The 19,708-nt window shown below is 41.0% G+C and overlaps 1 protein-coding gene across 1 annotated transcript; it reads left to right on the top strand.

Moving 5' to 3' along the window:
- The first annotated feature begins 856 nt into the window (after nt 1–856).
- On the top strand, nt 857–19,414 carry LOC124637059 (centrosomal protein of 120 kDa-like). The gene is made up of 20 exons (XM_047173377.1): nt 857–992; nt 1,078–1,225; nt 1,489–1,621; nt 2,025–2,135; nt 3,053–3,152; nt 5,764–5,912; nt 6,274–6,356; nt 6,764–6,918; nt 9,675–9,886; nt 10,270–10,442; nt 12,844–13,050; nt 14,292–14,347; nt 14,440–14,549; nt 15,023–15,205; nt 15,642–15,818; nt 16,120–16,206; nt 16,674–16,834; nt 17,325–17,455; nt 17,742–17,784; nt 18,031–19,414. The coding sequence occupies exons 1-20, from the start codon at nt 941–943 to the stop codon at nt 18,176–18,178; spliced, it is 2,619 nt and encodes an 872-aa protein (XP_047029333.1). The 5' UTR covers nt 857–940; the 3' UTR covers nt 18,179–19,414.
- The last annotated feature ends 294 nt before the right edge of the window (nt 19,415–19,708 follow it).

Below are 19,708 nucleotides of genomic sequence, written 5' to 3'. Positions count from 1 at the left end.
GTTGTCGAGCGTCGGCCCTCCTCAGCTCTAGTCTGCTGCGGTCACAAGCGGCTCGTCAACCGTACAATGTGCATTTACTACCGTACAATACTTGATTCTAATTTACGACATACTTCTCGGGTAGTTTATAATCATTTGAGCTAAATAGTCAGAAAACGATTGTTTACCTTATTGCAGTGCTCGTTTCTGATTGACAACGACCCCTTGTAGTTTTAGATTTGTATTCAAACAAAAACTTCTTCATTGCAGTTTATTTAAGTTTGAAAGGTTTTTAAACGTATAAAATCTATGAAAAATTATTGACACATATTTTGTAGGCTTAAATTATTTATAAGATATCGTATTCAAAGAAATTCATCCATCCAAAACACAATGTCGAAAGTGCTTATGAAAATACTGTCATTTTTACGGAAACAAAATAATCAAATAAATATAATCAATCCAAAAACTTTCAAACACCTTTGCAAGACGTGATTTTTTTGATGATAATATAAATAAAAAGACGGAAACAGAATTTAATTTAAGTTAATACATTAATAAATCTTATAACTTAATTAGATTTTAATTAATGAGATGATTACTTGACTGAATAAATATTTTATTTTTTAATTGTTTCGTCCTTTGACAATGTTGTTAGTTGTTGTCGACTTAAACAAATTAAAGATGTGAATTGAATCAGCTACGAAGTATTGAGATTAATAACGGGTGAAATTATATATAAGTAAGATTAAAATAAAAATAATTTGTTTTTCATTAACACATTCAATGTAACGAAGTGTATATTTATGTGTGGCAACTGCTTCCAGAAAAGGTTATTCACAGTTATTCATGTTAGCAACACCACTATTGATGTGTCAACTTTGATTTTGGAAAGCAATGTTTACAGTTGCTTTTGATTTGAATTTTTATAATTTTTTGTTGTATTTCGAATAAAATATAAATGGACGAGTTACGGGGACCGAATATTCAGATTGTCCTGCATGTAAAAGAGGGTAAATTCTCCTCTAACATTATGTATTGTCAACTTAAAGAATTAAGTTCCTGAACAGCTGTTGATATTCTTATAATTTTTTTCAGGCTTGGGTTTTGGGTTTCTGCGGTCTCCGTTTATAGTAAGTGGATCCCTCAATGGATATATGTTAGAGACGGACCCTGTAGTACCTTCACATGCCCCTATTTTTGACGCCGAACTTGTTTGGGAAGCAGACAAAAGAAGGTTTCGAAGGTAAACAAGTTAACAACGTTTTTTTTTTTCTTTATTCGGTTAAATATCTATGAATAAATAAACCAGCATTAAGTTTTCGCCACTTCTGTCCACAAAAACATCCCTCCAAATAAATGGATAGCAGAACCAAAACATACTGTCAGAAATGTTATCTTGACCCTTAGATTTGCTATTCAAATCTATTCATGTTCTTTAAATTACCTTCATTAAATAAAATGTCTTCCACCATCTCCATATATTACATCATTTTCATAAAATTACAGTTTACGAGTACAGAATGTGCCTGTCAAGGTTGAGGTGCACACGATGGGCACACAGGGACGTAAGGACAAAGTGGGATACCTTCTACTGAGCCTGCTAGGTGCTCAGCCATGCCCTTCTCATAAGAATATAGAAGTAGGTCCTTCTTTCTTTATTGTAGTAATAGTCTAGGGAATTCAAATGTATGTACCCTCATGAATATAGGAAGATCCTAAGCATATAACTTTGCATAGCTGAAGTTAGATATTTGCCCCACCACATATGCTCAATCAGTTTTGTTCACTTTTTATTTGACTATTGTGAAGTCAATAGTAGTTAACTATAAACAAGCAGTTTCTCAACAAGATCTGTGAAAAGAAATGCCAAAGGTATTCAATGGATAGCTATTTGAGTCTAACTGTGTTCTTAGAGAGTAGTTATTAGAACAGTAAAACTATAGTAATTCAGTTCAATAACAATAGCCACTGTTTTACTGGCCAGCACCATTTTAACTTCAGACTGCGTGTTTTTTTAATTAGAAGTACTTATACATTTTCAGGTAAAACACTCATGGCACAGACTCCTCGGTGTGAAGTCTGAAGGTAAATGCTGTCATCCACAATTGCTGATGAGCCTCTCCGTTGAAGATAGGATAAACACACCAACTCCTGTAAGTTTCTATACATATACTTACCTCAAATATCTATCTTAATATAACAAGTTATAGGAAGTTACTAAAGCCCTTGTTTACAGATAATGGATCAGTTTTTCTCAAAACAACTGTTTATTCTGAAACTTGAATTTGAAAATTCATGGTAAAAATTGCTTGAGCCTAAGTGTCAGGAATAATGTCTGGTTGCTATAAAGACAAAATTGTAACATTCTGTGATCTATGATCTATTTTATGAAAAATGAAAAATATTTATTAGTTCATTTATCATAATATTTATTTATCACATTATATGGTGATTCCCATAGGAATGTAGTACATAATATTTCTTTTGAGGGTTTTCAGTTCTACACTATTATGTAACACCATTATCAATAATCAGCACTGGGTTTATAACCTGCATGCTTAAAAGAAACCACAGGCCCATAAACCAACTCAACCTTTTTAGTGAGTTAACTAGGAAGTAATAAGTAGGAAATATTAAACACAAATAGCTTCATCTTTATTCATGTTCAATTTGGTGTGTTGCATGTGTGTAATCACTATCAAGTTTTAAGTAAACTTCAATTATACACCTAAGTAATTTAATTGTTAATTTTAATAATGAAATGCGGAAGAATGGGGCATGATTCTTGTTATTTATGTATCAGCTGCTAATGGATCCATAAAAAGATTGTGCCTACTGGTTGGAGTTAATTAGACTGTCAAAATAAGTAGTGTTCCAAAGTAGTTCCTGTAGCGCTTTCACGCAAAAACTACTGAACTGATTTAAGTGATATGTGTTATTGTGTATTAGTTTTAATAATATTAGTCATATATTTAAAGTACATATGTGATGTTTATATGCACCTAGTAGTAGGTAAGTTTTTAATGCCTACAACAAATTGATAAATAAAGTAAATGAATTATAATTTCAGAGGAACGAGCTACGAATGTTCCACAGCAATGAGGTAGCGTTTCCAGCTGCCTGCTTAGCTTCTAACCCTCCCACTGCCAAATCTATGTTGATGTCTTTGAGTAAGTACTTTTTTATGCTCCATTTGCACAGTCAGACTCACTCCTGTAGTCACTAAGCACATCCAAAGTTCCAAAGCCGTGCACCCGGATAAAAAGCCGTTATCCTTCCTTGATAAATGGGCTATCAAACAGTAACACACTTACACCCATTTTCACACACACATTCACATTTTCAGTTGTTTTAAGAACACTTGGGCCTAACAATTAAAATGTATAAGCTAGGTTTCACTGGTTACTTTAAAGCATCTCTTAGTTATCTGATAGTTAATGCTATCTGCCAGGTAAGGAGCATTTAAAATTTCTTCCAAATATCCGAGATGTGTCAGATAAGCTATCCGATACATTATCAGCAACCTGTAAATCTTACCATTAAGACGGTACCCTGAGCAAATGACCTTGAGCCTCTGCGCCATACAAACTCTGCGCAAGAAATACGTAGCGAGAACGCTCATATTTTGGATTAAAATGTTTATAAAATAAAATGTTCGTGGTTTGAAAAAAATAAAATTACCATAATGTTCGTTATTAAATTACCTATCTATTAGTTTAGGTAGCAAATAAAAATAATAGTTATTTAACGAAGAGATGCATCTTATTAGTGATTATTTCTCATTTCTGTGGTTTTGTTGTGACCCTATAATTAGACATTATTCTGCTTATAAAAAAAAAAAAAATACCATTCAAGAGTCAAGAATACTACAAAGGACAATGCTATTCTTTGTATGGAAGTTGGGCTCAAGTGTTGCCCACAGTAACTGCATAGTGTATTATGTTCCATAGGCTTATATAAGGTCCCAGACCAAAGCATTTCGAAATCTATCCCGGGAGTCCTGAGAAAAAATGGTTTGACTATTATTCAATATTACATAAAATAAGCTTACGAACTCTTAACTATTCCACTTTTATTACCTTAATTGAAATGAATTATATTGATTGACAAATACGAGGTATTGTACACGACAACTTTTTTTTAACCGACTTCCAAAAATGGAGGAGGTTCTTAATTCATTTGTATTCTTTTTAAGTTTGTACGTGCATAACTCCGTCGTTTACCAACCGATTTCAACAATTATTTTATTGTTTGAAAGGGCTTACTTCCTCAATGGTTCCTTTGTCATCCGGCCCAGGGTCTGGTGATGGAATCTCTAAAAAAAATCGGGAGCGACTCTCGAAAATTGTAGACACATATCGAGTAAAACCTTGTCATTCGGGTATATGTCTCAGACACCACAAAACTGTAAAGGTTAAGATCTGACCTGACAATGGAGACGACAGAGAGACGAGGGAACTCCTCAACGGTATCTACTAACTACCTCATGTTCGAGCTTATTTTATTCGTCTTGATAAGATTTTTTTAGAAGATAGCTCATAGCGCAGGCGCCTTGTAGATTTAAACCATAAATTCAAAAATATTGCGGTAATTACCTTTTTTTCAGAAAATCATTGTCAGTTCTTATTAGAATCCAACGCTTTTAGAATTTATTTGAAAATCACAGTAAAAAAAAACCCATTCCAACATTTTCCAGTACTGGATCCTGACAGCGAGATCCTGAGCATTGAGATTGACAACATACATATGAGTAAGACTTATTTGGCAGAAAAGTCTTATCAGATTAATTTCTCGGGACCCCTGGGACCGATTTCAAAAATATTTTGATTTCTTGTTAAGAGTGAATTAAAGAACCTATTCCAACCACTTCCACTACTGGGCAAATGGCATAGGCTTTGTAAACAGACTGTTCATGTGGAACATTTAAACCGGTTTTCCTCGGGACCCCTGGGACCGATTTCAAAAATATTTTAATTCCTTGTTAAGAGTGAAGTAAAGAATCTATTCCAACCACTCCTATTACTGGGCAAATGCCAAAGACTTTGTTAAGTGACTATCTAAGGAGAAAATTTGAACCGGTTCTTCTCGGGACCCCTGGGACCGATTTCAAAAATATTTTAATTTCATGTTAAAAGTGAAGTAAGGAACCTATTTCAATCACTCCCACTACTGGGCAAATGACACAAGCTTTGTAAAGCGACTGTTCATGTGGAATATTAGAACCGGTTTTTCTCCGGACCCCAGGGACCGATTTCAAAAATATTTGGATTTCATGTTAAGAGTGAAGTAAAGAACCTATTTTGACCACTCCCACTACTGGGCAAATGCCAAAGACTTTGTTAAGTGACTATCTAAGGAGAACATTTGAACCGGTTTTTCTCGGGACCCCTGGGACCGATTTCAAAAATATTTTAATTTCGTGTTAAGAGTGAAGTAAAGAATCTATTCTAACCACTCCTACCACTGGGCAAATGGCTCAGGCCTTGTAAAGTGACTCTTCATGGAGAATATTTGAACCGGTTTTCCTCGGGACCTCAGGGAGCGATTTCAAAAATATTTGCATTACGTGTTCAGAGTGCACTAAGGAACCCCCTGGAACTACTCCCATTGCTGGGCAAACTATGAGCCCAGACCCTGGCATTGTCCTTTTATGTATTTTTTATGAGTTGGTATTTGTTTTAGACAAAGAGAAGTTGACTTCAAAAAACAGTACAATAAACGGCTTCCGCTGCGTTTTGCTCGGGGACGCGCCTTAATGTTATTTTTGTTATTTATTTACAGAAGAATACATATCAGAGAGTAAGAGGGTAGTATCATCACCGGATTTAATACCACAGTTGTTGTGTGACGAGGGACTCATAAGGATCGGCGCGGGGAAACAACTGTTTGTGCTCAGCTTTGTCATTGGTGCCGTTGAGAATCTAGATTTGGTAAGTATTTACGTATAAATAAGTGGGTACATTTATATGGAAATGTTATTTTTTAAACAAACACAAAGTACTTTGGAAGTTGGTGATTGATACACCTGTGTATCCCGTAAAAGCACATCAATGACGGTCATGATTGTGATCTCTCTCCGGTGGTGTCGGACTGCCGTCCCATCGCAAGCAGACAGGGAATAGGAAGTGCACCTGTGTCCAAGCAAAAGCATCTGCACTATTATATGCCATGCCATGACCGACAGTCAAGCTGGTCGCCATAATCAAGTATTTCTGTAACTTAAAAATAAAATAAGGTACTGTAAAAATGTGTTGCAAAACTGTACTAAAATTATCATGCCGTGTGTTTCAGTTGTTACCTGACAGAAATGCGAATAGAGAAGTGAACTGCTACGTCACATATTCCGTGTTCACTCACAACATTAGCACGGATAGGTATGTATTATCTGAAGTAAAATAATAAAAAAATAATGTTTTGTTTGATGCTCCAGAAACTATGGAGCCAATTTAATAAAATTTTCACTGGTACGGAGCAACACTATCTCGTGATATAGGTAGGTTAAATTTTATCCGGGTATGGGAAATAAGTAGTTTCCGTGGAACGCGGATGAAACCAGCTAGTAGAACTATATTTTATTCACATAAAATAAATTTAAAATGAATTGCTGTGCGTTGGTCTCACTGAAATTCGAGAATGGCTGGACCGATTTGGCTTTATTTGGTTTTAAATTTATCTGTAAAGGTCTAGAGAAAGTTTAACCATATGAAGTTTGCCGGGTCAACAACTACCAACTTATATATTTACACCAAAACCCCTTACAAACTCGTCTTCCATGTACCAGGGTAGCAGCCTCTCTAAGCAGTAACGGCGGTAGCCACGTGCAGTTCAACCAGCGAACATCACTCCGGCTGGCGTCCGACCTGGCCACACTGAGCCGGTACTTCGCTGAGTGTCCGCATCTGGTCACTAGGGTCTGTGCTGCTGAGAATGATGTTGGTAAGTTAGATTAGAATATGTAATTACTGTATATAAAAAGGACCATGAGTCAAAATGGGCTCATTGTCCAACAGAGTTATAGCATATGCCGTTATGAAGGTTTTTGTTTGTACTAAAATTGTTACTATGGGCACTACCTTCAATTCCATGGCAAAAAAAAGATATGCACCTAAACAGGTTTTGTAGAAAAAGAATTGTTAGGAGTCGTAGTGCGCTTGGTTGTTCATGACATAAAACCTGATTCACAGGATTTGATTATGCTAGGATTATGGGACCACCTTCATCACCAGGTCAGGATCTGATGATGGAAACCCTGAGAAATCGAGGGCAACTTTCAAAAATTGTAGGCGTGCATAGGTTAAAAACTTGACAATGAGGTGTACGTTTGATAACACTATGCAACAGTGAAGGTTTGGAGCTGACCTGATGATGGAGACCGGAGAAGGTCGAGGGAACTCGACAACTGAATATGTAAACTACCTCGTGTTTGGGCTTATATTATTCGTATTGATGAGAACTTTCCACAAATGCGCATAGTGACAACTATGATTGTCACTGAAAAGCCAAAAATAAAAAAAAAATTACAAAAAAATAAAACCGACTCCCAAAAACACTGAAAAGCAAAAAAAAAAACTATTCTTAGGTGCATCGGCATAGAAGTCGGTGGCGTATAAACTCAGGAACATCCATAGGAGACATCAGGAGACTCCATCTCTAGCACAAAGAAGAAATCGTCCACGGACTGTCCTCGGTATCTATATGACGAAACTAAGAACAGGAGAGTCAAACGAGAGATTGTCAACATTGTTTAATATATCTCGCCGAACCCTGGAACGAAAACTTGCAATAGCCAGACAATGTTTAATGAATGACTTCGTTAGCAGACACCTTGGTATTAGCCATATTTCGCGAGAAAATATACTGCAAAGAAACCTGCTATTACCAAAAGGCTTGTTTGGCAACGAAGAAAATACAAAAGCCATTGTTATAGCTGACATGCAAATGAAATATTAAGAATACCCAATATAGGACTCCATACACCTAATCTTTTGAACGACTATGTACAACTGAGGAACCTAAATAGACAAAGAGCATTACATTGGAAGCAAATCAGCTGGAAGACTTCCCTCGGCTAACAATAAACGAGATTTTCATGATATCGCTTGGGTCATATCAAATGGAACTTGCTAAATCATATTGCAGCGAACATTTACGCAATGGTTTATAATTTATATACGATAGAAGTATGTCGTGAAAATGAATTAAATTATTTAGCAGCATGCAATATCCATCACCAAAATGTGTGGCTATTAAGAGGAAGAATACAGTCAAGAGATGTTCGTGCACGTACATATTACGTATACATTCTGGTTAACAGAAACGAAATGGCTCGAGATGCCATCGCTCAGTATTAAGGTCATAGCACATTATAGCGGCACCGCAACAGCACGGCTGCAGCACGGCGTCGCCTCGAATTAAGACTACGGCTAGCTGCCAGCGCGCTAACTACGCGTTGTCCGCAAGGTGCAAGCTCGCCGACCGCGCGCCGGCCGCGAGGTGTAAGCTTGCTGTCACCGCAAACTCAATATTATTTTAAGATAGTTATGATTGAACACGACGTAATGACGTTGTTTCGCTGCCGACTCAGAGTCGGCGCGTAATGAGCGTGCCGTCGGCGCGCTGTACGCATGAGGTCCGCTCGCTTGCAGCACGCGGGCTGCGAGCCGAGTTGTGTGGTAGCGGCAAGCGCGCTGACTGCTCGCCGTTGGCTTTTTCATATTGACATTACGAAATATATTATAATATACACGATTTAATGCTCTAAATTGAATGACAACTTATGCTGGTGTGGAGCCGTGCTGTTGCGGTGCCGCTATACTGTGCCATGACCCTTACTGCTCGTGTCTAACAGGTAGACGCACAGTAGGAAGTTGTGCTCATATCATTTCAATAATATGGTATCTAGGGTTAGGCAGGCACTCACAATTTAATCCACCGGCAGGATATTTAGACGACATTATTATTGATATTGATTGAAATGTTAACAAAAATAATTTTAACTGTTAGCAGCTGTTTTATTTTTTATGTATACATTAAACCTGGAATTAAAACTAATTAAAGGTGTTCAATAACAAAACCTACAATGCCATAACAGCACTACTTTTTGCAAAATATTAGTTTTTATTTATGGTCGGAGAAAAATATTTATAGCAAAATAACCCAATGGATTCTTCGCAAAAATGAGTTTAAGTCTTTATATTTAGTGCTTTACAAGTATATTCAAAGTGGTCTCATCTCTGTTGGTGGGTGAGCCCAGGCTTCATACATTTTTGCCCATGGTCCTTTATCGTGTTAGTTACACATTTTATAACTCGAGAATGGTTGAACCGCTTAAGCTAAAAATTAGAGGAAAGATAGGTTAGACCCGGGAAAAGGACATAGGAAGCTAGTAAATTCATAAATCATGTAGTTCAATCAGACATATTTCTAAGATAACTTCAAACCTAACAACATCGAGGTGATACTTTACCTACGAAAAATTACCTACGACTCAGTAAACTGCATAAACTGGTTCATTCGTTTGGGAGTTACGATACCATAAATAAATACACATTAAAGCTTAATCACTCCTCTTTTTCCTTTGCTTGCTTAAAAATCATGAGGTAAAAACAGTACTCCCTTTACTTCATAGAAAGTGGTCTTTAATTCCACTATCCTTTTCATATTCGTACATCATTTTAAAATATTATTTCCAGGCATCTGCAGCATGGATCTCCGCAAGCTAATACCCACAGAAGACATTCAGCACTTTGTGGACAAGTTCTGTAACAGTGACGGAGCTCTAACGATACACGAGAGATGTTTTATACTGAGATGTGATGATACGCCTGCGTTAGATTATGGCAGAAGACCATTTGTTGATGTGGAAATGTCTCTAAAGTATCTTGGAGTTAAACAGGAAGTGCAGGTAATATTTCTTATAGTTTAATCTACCTCTTTAGCTTAAAATATGGCACAAAGTACGAGTAGGAGGTGTGACGACGTTGTATAATTCTATTCTATTGGTTCTACTTCTTCTCTTTCACATAATAACTACTGAATAGATCAGAATAACATACTTACTACTAATTTTTATCTGGTTGCGGCAAGTAGTTCCCTTAAGAAGCGGTCGAAACCGCTGGCCGATGCTAGTAGACACCTCTCACACTTACGGATCCGTTGAACAGGCAATAGTTTCATTGGTAAATTTCCAGATCGATACGCCATCTCTTCCGGGTCTTACCCCACCTGCAGTGTCCATCATCATGTTTTAGCCAGCATATTGTAACTTTCATACATTATATTCCCCAGAAGAAACCAAACAACCTGACGGCTCGCAGCGCCACTCACCTGGAGAGCGGTCGGCGTCGGGAGGCGGTTCCTCAGGAACACATCCTGGACTTCCGCGCCGGCAGCTGCACCAACGTCGCCAGGGATGTGGGAGGAGTGGCCTATACTAACCTCTCCGCTACTAATACTGCTAGGTAAAACTTATTTTTTATTTAGTATTAGCTTCTGTCAGCGGTTTCACCTGCATCCCGTAGGAACCACGGCACGAACCCGGATAAAAAGCCTATAGCCTTCCTCGATAAATGGGCTATCTATCTACACTGAAAGATCGGTCCAGTAGTTTTTGAGATTAGCGCGCTCAAACAAACAAACAAATTCTTCAGCTTTATAATATTAGTATAGATAGGCAACCAAAAATGCCTTACCTAAAACGATATACCTACTTGCGAATAGGCGTGTCCATTTGCCGCGCGTGGAAACTATCCCCAAGAGGGCGCGGCAGCCTCGCTGTCATCGCGAGCCTGCCACGCGCGGCAGCCTCGCTGTCATCGCGAGCCTGCCACGCGCGGCAGCCTCGCTGTCATCGCGAGCCTGCCACGCGCGGCAGCCTCGCTGTCATCGCGAGCCTGCCACGCGCGGCAGCCTCGCTGTCATCGCGAGCCTGCCACGCGCGGCAGCCTCGCTGTCATCGCGAGCCTGCCACGCGCGGCAGCCTCGCTGTCATCGCGAGCCTGCCACGCGCGGCAGCCTCGCTGTCATCGCGAGCCTGCCACGCGCGGCAGCCTCGCTGTCATCGCGAGCCTGCCACGCGCGGCAGCCTCGCTGTCATCGCGAGCCTGCCACGCGCGGCAGCCTCGCTGTCATCGCGAGCCTGCCACGCGCGGCAGCCTCGCTGTCATCGCGAGCCTGCCACGCGCGGCAGCCGCGCTGTCATCGCGAGCCTGCCACGCGCGGCAGCCTCGCTGTCATCGCGAGCCTGCCACGCGCGGCAGCCTCGCTGTCATCGCGAGCCTGCCACGCGCGGCAGCCTCGCTGTCATCGCGAGCCTGCCACGCGCGGCAGCCTCGCTGTCATCGCGAGCCTGCCACGCGCGGCAGCCTCGCTGTCATCGCGAGCCTGCCACGCGCGGCAGCCTCGCTGTCATCGCGAGCCTGCCACGCGCGGCAGCCTCGCTGTCATCGCGAGCCTGCCACGCGCGGCAGCCTCGCTGTCATCGCGAGCCTGCCACGCGCGGCAGCCTCGCTGTCATCGCGAGCCTGCCACGCGCGGCAGCCTCGCTGTCATCGCGAGCCTGCCACGCGCGGCAGCCTCGCTGTCATCGCGAGCCTGCCACGCGCGGCAGCCTCGCTGTCATCGCGAGCCTGCCACGCGCGGCAGCCTCGCTGTCATCGCGAGCCTGCCACGCGCGGCAGCCTCGCTGTCATCGCGAGCCTGCCACGCGCGGCAGCCTCGCTGTCATCGCGAGCCTGCCACGCGCGGCAGCCTCGCTGTCATCGCGAGCCTGCCACGCGCGGCAGCCTCGCTGTCATCGCGAGCCTGCCACGCGCGGCAGCCTCGCTGTCATCGCGAGCCTGCCACGCGCGGCAGCCTCGCTGTCATCGCGAGCCTGCCACGCGCGGCAGCCTCGCTGTCATCGCGAGCCTGCCACGCGCGGCAGCCTCGCTGTCATCGCGAGCCTGCCACGCGCGGCAGCCTCGCTGTCATCGCGAGCCTGCCACGCGCGGCAGCCTCGCTGTCATCGCGAGCCTGCCACGCGCGGCAGCCTCGCTGTCATCGCGAGCCTGCCACGCGCGGCAGCCTCGCGGTCATCGCGAGCCTGCCACGCGCGGCAGCCTCGCTGTCATCGCGAGCCTGCCACGCGCGGCAGCCTCGCTGTCATCGCGAGCCTGCCACGCGCGGCAGCCTCGCTGTCATCGCGAGCCTGCCACGCGCGGCAGCCTCGCTGTCATCGCGAGCCTGCCACGCGCGGCAGCCTCGCTGTCATCGCGAGCCTGCCACGCGCGGCAGCCTCGCTGTCATCGCGAGCCTGCCACGCGCGGCAGCCTCGCTGTCATCGCGAGCCTGCCACGCGCGGCAGCCTCGCTGTCATCGCGAGCCTGCCACGCGCGGCAGCCTCGCTGTCATCGCGAGCCTGCCCCGCGCGGCAGCCTCGCTGTCATCGCGAGCCTGCCACGCGCGGCAGCCTCGCTGTCATCGCGAGCCTGCCACGCGCGGCAGCCTCGCTGTCATCGCGAGCCTGCCACGCGCGGCAGCCTCGCTGTCATCGCGAGCCTGCCCCGCGCGGCAGCCTCGCTGTCATCGCGAGGCTGCCACGCGCGGCAGCCTCGCTGTCATCGCGAGCCTGCCACGCGCGGCAGCCTCGCTGTCATCGCGAGCCTGCCACGCGCGGCAGCCTCGCTGTCATCGCGAGCCTGCCACGCGGGAAAAAAATAATACTCAGCTGGTTATAACCAAACCTAAAATTGAATTTGCTTTGTTTAGTAGATAGTATTCCCAAACGAAATACTTTAAAGCACTTCATTTTCAGTATTTCTATCTGCAGTTAACTCCTTTCACTGAAAACACAATTTTCAACACTAAAACCTACAATTTCAGATACAAAACAGCATCCGGCGATACGGTCCTACAATCCACAGAGATAGCAGAACTGATAAAGAAGATGTACGAGTCGTTAACCGTCAGTCAAGAGTTGTTGCAGACTCGCGTCAGACCCACCACTGCTGACATGCAGGTGCAGTGTGATACTGACGCCGTGCCCCATTGCGCTAGTGACACCCTGCTCACGTGCCGTGGTGATAATAAGTGGGTATAGTTTATAGAGCTACAGAGTAACCTAAACAGATTAGTGCTACCATTCTTAGATTTATTTTTCATTAAAAAAAAAAACAGCATTGCAAATCAGTTCATCCGTTAAGAGCTACAGTGCCACAGACACAAATAGACGCGATCAGCACCCTTCTTTTCTTCTTGCCTAAAATGTGATAAATACAGAGGCGGCGCTAGGCGTGGGCGACGTGGGCCACCGCCTACGGCCTCGCGGTACAAGGGGCCTCGCGCCTCAAAAATGTTTAAAGCGAGAATAAAATAAAAGATATGAATCAATTTTGTTGTGAAACATGTTCTCGAACAAACACTACTTTTATGTCCCAAAACTCAAAAATTTTCGCGCTCGCTTCGCTCGCGATTTCTTTACTTTACACTTACATTTTTTATCACATATAGCTACTATTAATGTCCCAATATTCACAAAAATTCGCGCTCCCTTCTTCACTTCACAGTTGCCCTGATCCAAAACTCAAAAATTTTCGGGCTTGCTTCACTATATAGTTGTTTTCATTGTTAGTGTCAACATTTTTTAGTCTACATTAGCAAAAAGTTAAGTGTCGTTTTTAAGTCCTTTTATTAATATGAAAGTAACTTATAGTTTCCATATGAACTTTCTTATTTACGGTACTACTTTAAGTCCCAAAATTGTAATACATAGGCGTCAACAAAGAGTTATACGTACGTTTGGGCTTAATTTTAAGTAAATTTTGTTTTGAGTTCTACAATATTACAAAAAAAAATACCGCTCGCTTCGCTCGCGTAATCAGAAGCTATGTTCCCGTATTTTTGCCTTCACCAACCAACCAGCAATAACTTATGTACGATTGGGCTACATTTTTCAAAAAAAATTCGGTGACTGCATATGTCTCTGTTTTTCCTATGGGGTTGAATTGCAGTTGGAGGGCGCCGTAGAAATCTCGCCCAGGGCGCTGGTAGAGTTAAAACCGGCACTAAATGGAAACGTGTTATTCAATACTAGTTTCTGCCAGCGACTTTAATCTAATTTGTATTTTTATGAAAAAAAGGCAGTGTTAATTGTTTCGTTTGTTTTTATTATTTTAAAGAATCCGTCTTCAGGTCGCCATAGAACAGGGCCTCGCGAAATCTGTCTTGCCCACATCAAATTTTGGTCTTGCCCCGCTACTGGATAAACAAATTAGGTACTTAGGTATATAAGTTACTCACTTATATACTTTAATGTAAATAATGTGTTTCAGGCCAGACAAACTAGAAACAAGCAAAAGTGACACTTGTATTACGCATAACGAGAAAGGTAGGACTTTATAAAAATTAATCTGTTTTTTATGTTATTAGTTATGAATAGTTTAACTTAACTAACAAAACTATATGTTTTACAATAAACAGATATGGTAAAGATGACGATCCCAGCAATAGAACGCGACGCCATCATGCAGAAGTTTGTGGACGAGCTCGAGGATTGGAAGGAGAAACAACAGGAAATGTTTAAATGTCAAGTTAGTATACAAATAAATTGCTAAACACAGTCAATAAAGCCTAAACTTAGATGTAATTTAAATAATTTTTTATATCTCTTTATTCCATATAATTTACACATTTGGATACTTAATATTTATTTATTTTTAAATTACTCATCATCTGGAATTTTATTGTCCCACTGTATATCTCTGTTCATACAGAAAACGATTGAGCGTTAATCACCACGCTTGCTCGGGGCGGAGGCGATTTTAGACTTCAAAGTTCAGATTTCTTCAATATGTTTTCCCTCATATTTACTCAGTCATTGGCATAGAAACACTTGGCACTTGGAAAATACATATTTATATCTTAGAAGTTACACTGACAATTGCTTGACCTGCAAACGAACCCAGACACTCGTGTACTTGAGAGACTCCCTTTGGCTCGGCAACTTAGCCAAGTGTAAATGATATTGATAGGGAACCTTAATTCTTTTTCTTCCTCATTTCAGCTGAAACGCAAAGAAGAATACCACCTAGAACTTCTAGCCAAAGAATGGGCTAAAAAGCAAGTGGAACTAGAATGTAAACTAAGTAAAGGCATAGAGCAATGTCGCAACTTAGCCGCTGACCTCAGCCGAGCTACTGACGACTTCCGGCTCCGGGGGTACCGCAACACTGATAGGGAGAAGAAGGTATTGTATACAAGTTATATTGTAATAATAAGTAGAGTTATGTAAACTAAGTAATATAGAGCAATGGCATTGCACTCCCCCAGTCATGGCATTGCTGCAATGCCATGACTGGGGGAGTTTTTTGTATGTGTTTGCGTTACCGAAAGACGACTGACTTCGATGAATTTCCTCATCTTTGCACTGAAGTTTGTCTTTTCTTCTTCATCATAAAAAGAATAGGTATGTGATAAAGAGAAAACGTGGGTGGATAGAACGGCGATATTTTTGACATTTGAAAGGTATACTGAAAAAACTGTTAACTGTTTTTTTAGGGCATTAGAGAATTGAAAACCTTTAAGCCAGACACTATATCGATTTGTAGGAAAAGTCCTGTCAACATTATTCATTTTTACTCAAACGGATTATATTATCATATATGTATATTCAAACATTTCAGCTGCATGAAGCGAAGAAAGCTCTAGAATCTCACTACACGGCGAAGTACCAGGAGCTACGCGAGGCGTCGCAGAAGATGGAGGACGACATGAACCATCAGCTCAAGCTCAAGGATATGAGGGTCGAAGAGCTGGAGGTTAAGGTGCAGCAGCTGCAGAAACAAGTGGAATTGTTGAAGGTAGGTTAATTATGAGTACAGATAACTTAAAAAATATTCTTTTTTAATTACTAGGTTATTATAAAGCTGAAGAGTTAGTACTTATGCTTGAACGAGTTAATCTCGGGAACTACGGATCCGATTTTAAAAATTCTATTGTCCATTATTATTTATAAGGCTATTGAGCCTTCTTCGATAAATGGACAATCCTTCCTCAATCTATCCTTGGTTAGTTAGAAACCGGTTTAATTATAATATCAATAAGGTCACATCAGGAAGTTGAGTACCATATAAACATTACATACCAATGTATGTTTTTCAGAACAATATAAAGAACACTGAAAAGGAATGCGAGAGCCGATATTCAGGCCTTACAAAGGATCAAACTGCGAGTCTCATACAAGAACTGGTAAGTTGCTACATTTTTCATATCCTATTGTTTAAAGTTTGGCGTTATATTATGTCAGACACCAAACACAAAAATCCAAGTAATGAAGGCACATCTATCATAAGGAAAGAAATAAATAAAATACGCCGCATGAAAAGATTTTAGAATATTCTATAACAACATAAGAAACTGCACATCTCACAATTCGGGTGTCGTCACCAGATTTGCAAAGGCAATAAAGGCAATGCGGTTTCTTCGGCGCTTTCGGCTCCGATAGATATGCGTTCCGACCACTAGTTGTCATTTTCTGACAGATTAGAGAAAAGCTTAAGATAAAAAGTTATTTATTCCACATAAAATCAGCACTTTTCACTAGGCCAATTTTACAAAACGCAGCCCATAAAACCGCTCTTCATCACTTCATGTGCTTTTATTGGTAAGAAAATTATTAAAATGACGACTAACATTTTTCTATATCTATTCCCCAGCGCTACCTAGAAGAGAAGTTAGACAGCGCGGTGCAGTCCAAGTCGTTCTTCAAGGAGCAGTGGGGACGAGCTGTCAGAGAGCTGCATCTCGTCAAGCTATCCACCAGGAGGCAGATGCTTACTCAGCTGCAGGAGGACAGGAAACAGCTGGGGGAGATGGGGTAATTAATTCTTACTGTTATGAAGTCGGTTGGGTATTGAACTAAAGACAGTTGTCACGGGTAGTCAGAAGCCAGTAAGTCTGACACCAGTCTAACCAAGGGGTATTGCCCGGGTAACTGGGTTGAGGAGGTCAGGCAGGGCAGTTACTTCTTGTAAAGCACTGGTACTCAGCTACATCCGGTTAGACTGGAAGCCGACCCCAACATAGTTGGGGAAAAGGCTCGGAGAATGATGATTGAACTAAAGACAACTCAATATATTTTTTTAATCAATAATCCTACACAGTCCTCCTATAGCTATACTCATATTTTATAATCTCACTAAAGTATGCGAAAGTTTGCATGAAAAACTATGGAATTAATTTTGATGAAAGTCTGCAATAATAGCTTATACATCAGAATAACACATGAACACAAATGCGGTAAGTAGGTCTCTTGGGAAGCGGGTGAAACAGACAGCGAAATATAACCAGTTTCAATTTTATTACAGATTGGAGCCAATAGAAGACCAAGATGAAAACAGCGTGAATTCAATTCCAGTTGACTTGAAAAAGTTGAAGGACGATTTCTACGTCGACATACTCGCCAACACGCCGACACTCAACACGCATTCTATTATAAGTTAGTTTATTTCTGCTACTAATATTATAAATGTGGAAGTAACTCTGTATGTCCAACTGTCTGTCTGTTCACTTTCAAGCCCAAACTACCGATCTGATTTAAATTTTAAATTTTTACACTACATATAAACAAATTTTATAAAAACCAGGCTAGTTTTAATCCGGCTGTTGCTGATACATCGGGACGCGGGTCAAATCGCGAGGAACAGCTAGTCGTTAATAAATAAAGCCATTGCAATATCATAACAGTAAAATGTGTAATAATTTAATAATGGTCAATTCCACAGATCCTGCCGGCCCAGATGAATTAGGAATGTACAATGATCTCAAGTAAGTAAATGTATAAAGCTTTACTTATAAGAGCGCTTCAAACCAGCATATTTTCCGCGACTTACATACAGGCGTTGGTGACAATTGAAAAATAACAGTTCCATCCCGCTCGTTCTATGTACAAAATCTACTTGTGGAAAAGCTATCTCATACATCTTTCTTCTCAGAAATTGACAAAATCAATTTTTAAAATTACTGAGTTAGTTCACCTTAAAATATTAATAGAATGAAAAATTATCATTGCAGGAACGCCCCAAAAAATCCGATGAACGAGAGAATAAACGAGTTGATAGCTCAACGCGACCGCCTAGTACAACAAGACAACCCGGACGAAGATTTGCTCAAACACCTGAACCATGAAATTAGAAGTTTACTACTTAACTGTGGTACTTGACCGTAGATTATTTTCATACTTTTCAGTTGATGGGGTCGGGATAAGTATGGGCTAAACTCGGTAAACAACGGAACCCTACAATGAGCGTGGTCCAACACGCTCTTGGCCGGTTTTTATAATATAGATGTAATTATGTTCTCTAAACAATTAATACTCAGTAGTGCTGTGCTTTTGAAGAGAAGGCCCAGACTTCAAAGCAGTTTTTAAACAACCAATAGAATTTGGATGTTCTACTGAGTGGAGACAAGATAAGGAAAACAAAAAAGTCTGACAAAAAATGTGCTGGAAACTACATTAAAATCTGTTCAGCCAAATGTAAGATAATCGCACACAAATATACATTTTTTTTTGTTTTGTACATAATTTTAAAACCGTTTATTTAATTCTAAATAAGTATTGAATATAATTTGCTTGAACTAAGCCTTTATTTGAATATCGAAATTCTATTGATTGTTTAAAACCTCCGATTTGGTGGAGTCTGGGCCTAACTATTTTTATACCCCTAATGATGTAATATCAATGATCGTTTTTAAATAACAGTATATAATATACTTAACTATACTCTATTCAGTAGGCACGAAACTAAAGGCAAACAATTTAGATAGGACTTTTCATACAAATACATATTAAAAAAATGAAGTACTGCTTAAAATAATGAGTCAATTGATTAAATAACTGTTGTTATAGTATTCCAATTGATTTTTAGCAGCATTTTATTTTTAAACTGAGTTTGTATAATAAAAAAAATATATCAAGATTGTTTATGTTTAGATAAGTGCTTACTCTAAGGAGTGTTGATTCAGTGTTTGCCTGGAGTATGTTAAATAAATAATGTAGGTACTATACTATGAATGTTACAAAAGGGCTTCCTAAAATACAGCATTATTACATTGTGCCATCAAAGTTTTAAGGCCTATTTTGTAGTCTCTCAAAATGCAAATGAATTTAGGGATGGGTTACGCTAGGTACAGTAGAGCGTCGATTATCTGAACTGATTGGGGAATAGTTGTTGAAATATCCTGATTTGATTCAGTAATCGAACTGATATAGTTCTATAATCTTTCGCGACTTGCACACATATTTATACACAATCGGACATATAATAATTATTTATAAACAATCGGGCTTATAATAATATTGTAATTAAGTCCCGATTCTAACTTATTGTGAATAGATACAGACATTCATTTTTATGTGAAAGTGAATCAAAACTATGTTTGTATCCAAATTTCGCTATCCTAAGGGTGCGTCCACATCTGGCGAATGCGCAGCACGCGAGCCGATCGCGAGCTGTCCGCGAGCTGCGCGCGTGCATTTTTGTTCGTGCGCCGCTTCTGCTTGGCCCGCGCGCAGCTCGCGCGCGACCTAAGCGCCGCACGCGAGCGGCGCGCAGGCGGCGCGCGACGTCTGACATCTTCGATAGTACTGAGCCAATATACGGAACTGTAAGGGCGAGAACTGATTGCGCGCAGATCGCGCGCCGCTCGCGCGCTCTATACGAGCCTTGCGTGAGTTGCGCTAAAGACAAGC

This window comes from Helicoverpa zea, chromosome 15, assembly GCF_022581195.2.
Source record: "Helicoverpa zea isolate HzStark_Cry1AcR chromosome 15, ilHelZeax1.1, whole genome shotgun sequence".
NCBI classification, from domain to species: Eukaryota; Metazoa; Arthropoda; class Insecta; order Lepidoptera; family Noctuidae; genus Helicoverpa; species Helicoverpa zea.
The sequence above is the reverse complement of the archived record's forward strand: the minus strand, read 5'-3'. Positions and strand labels throughout refer to the sequence as shown.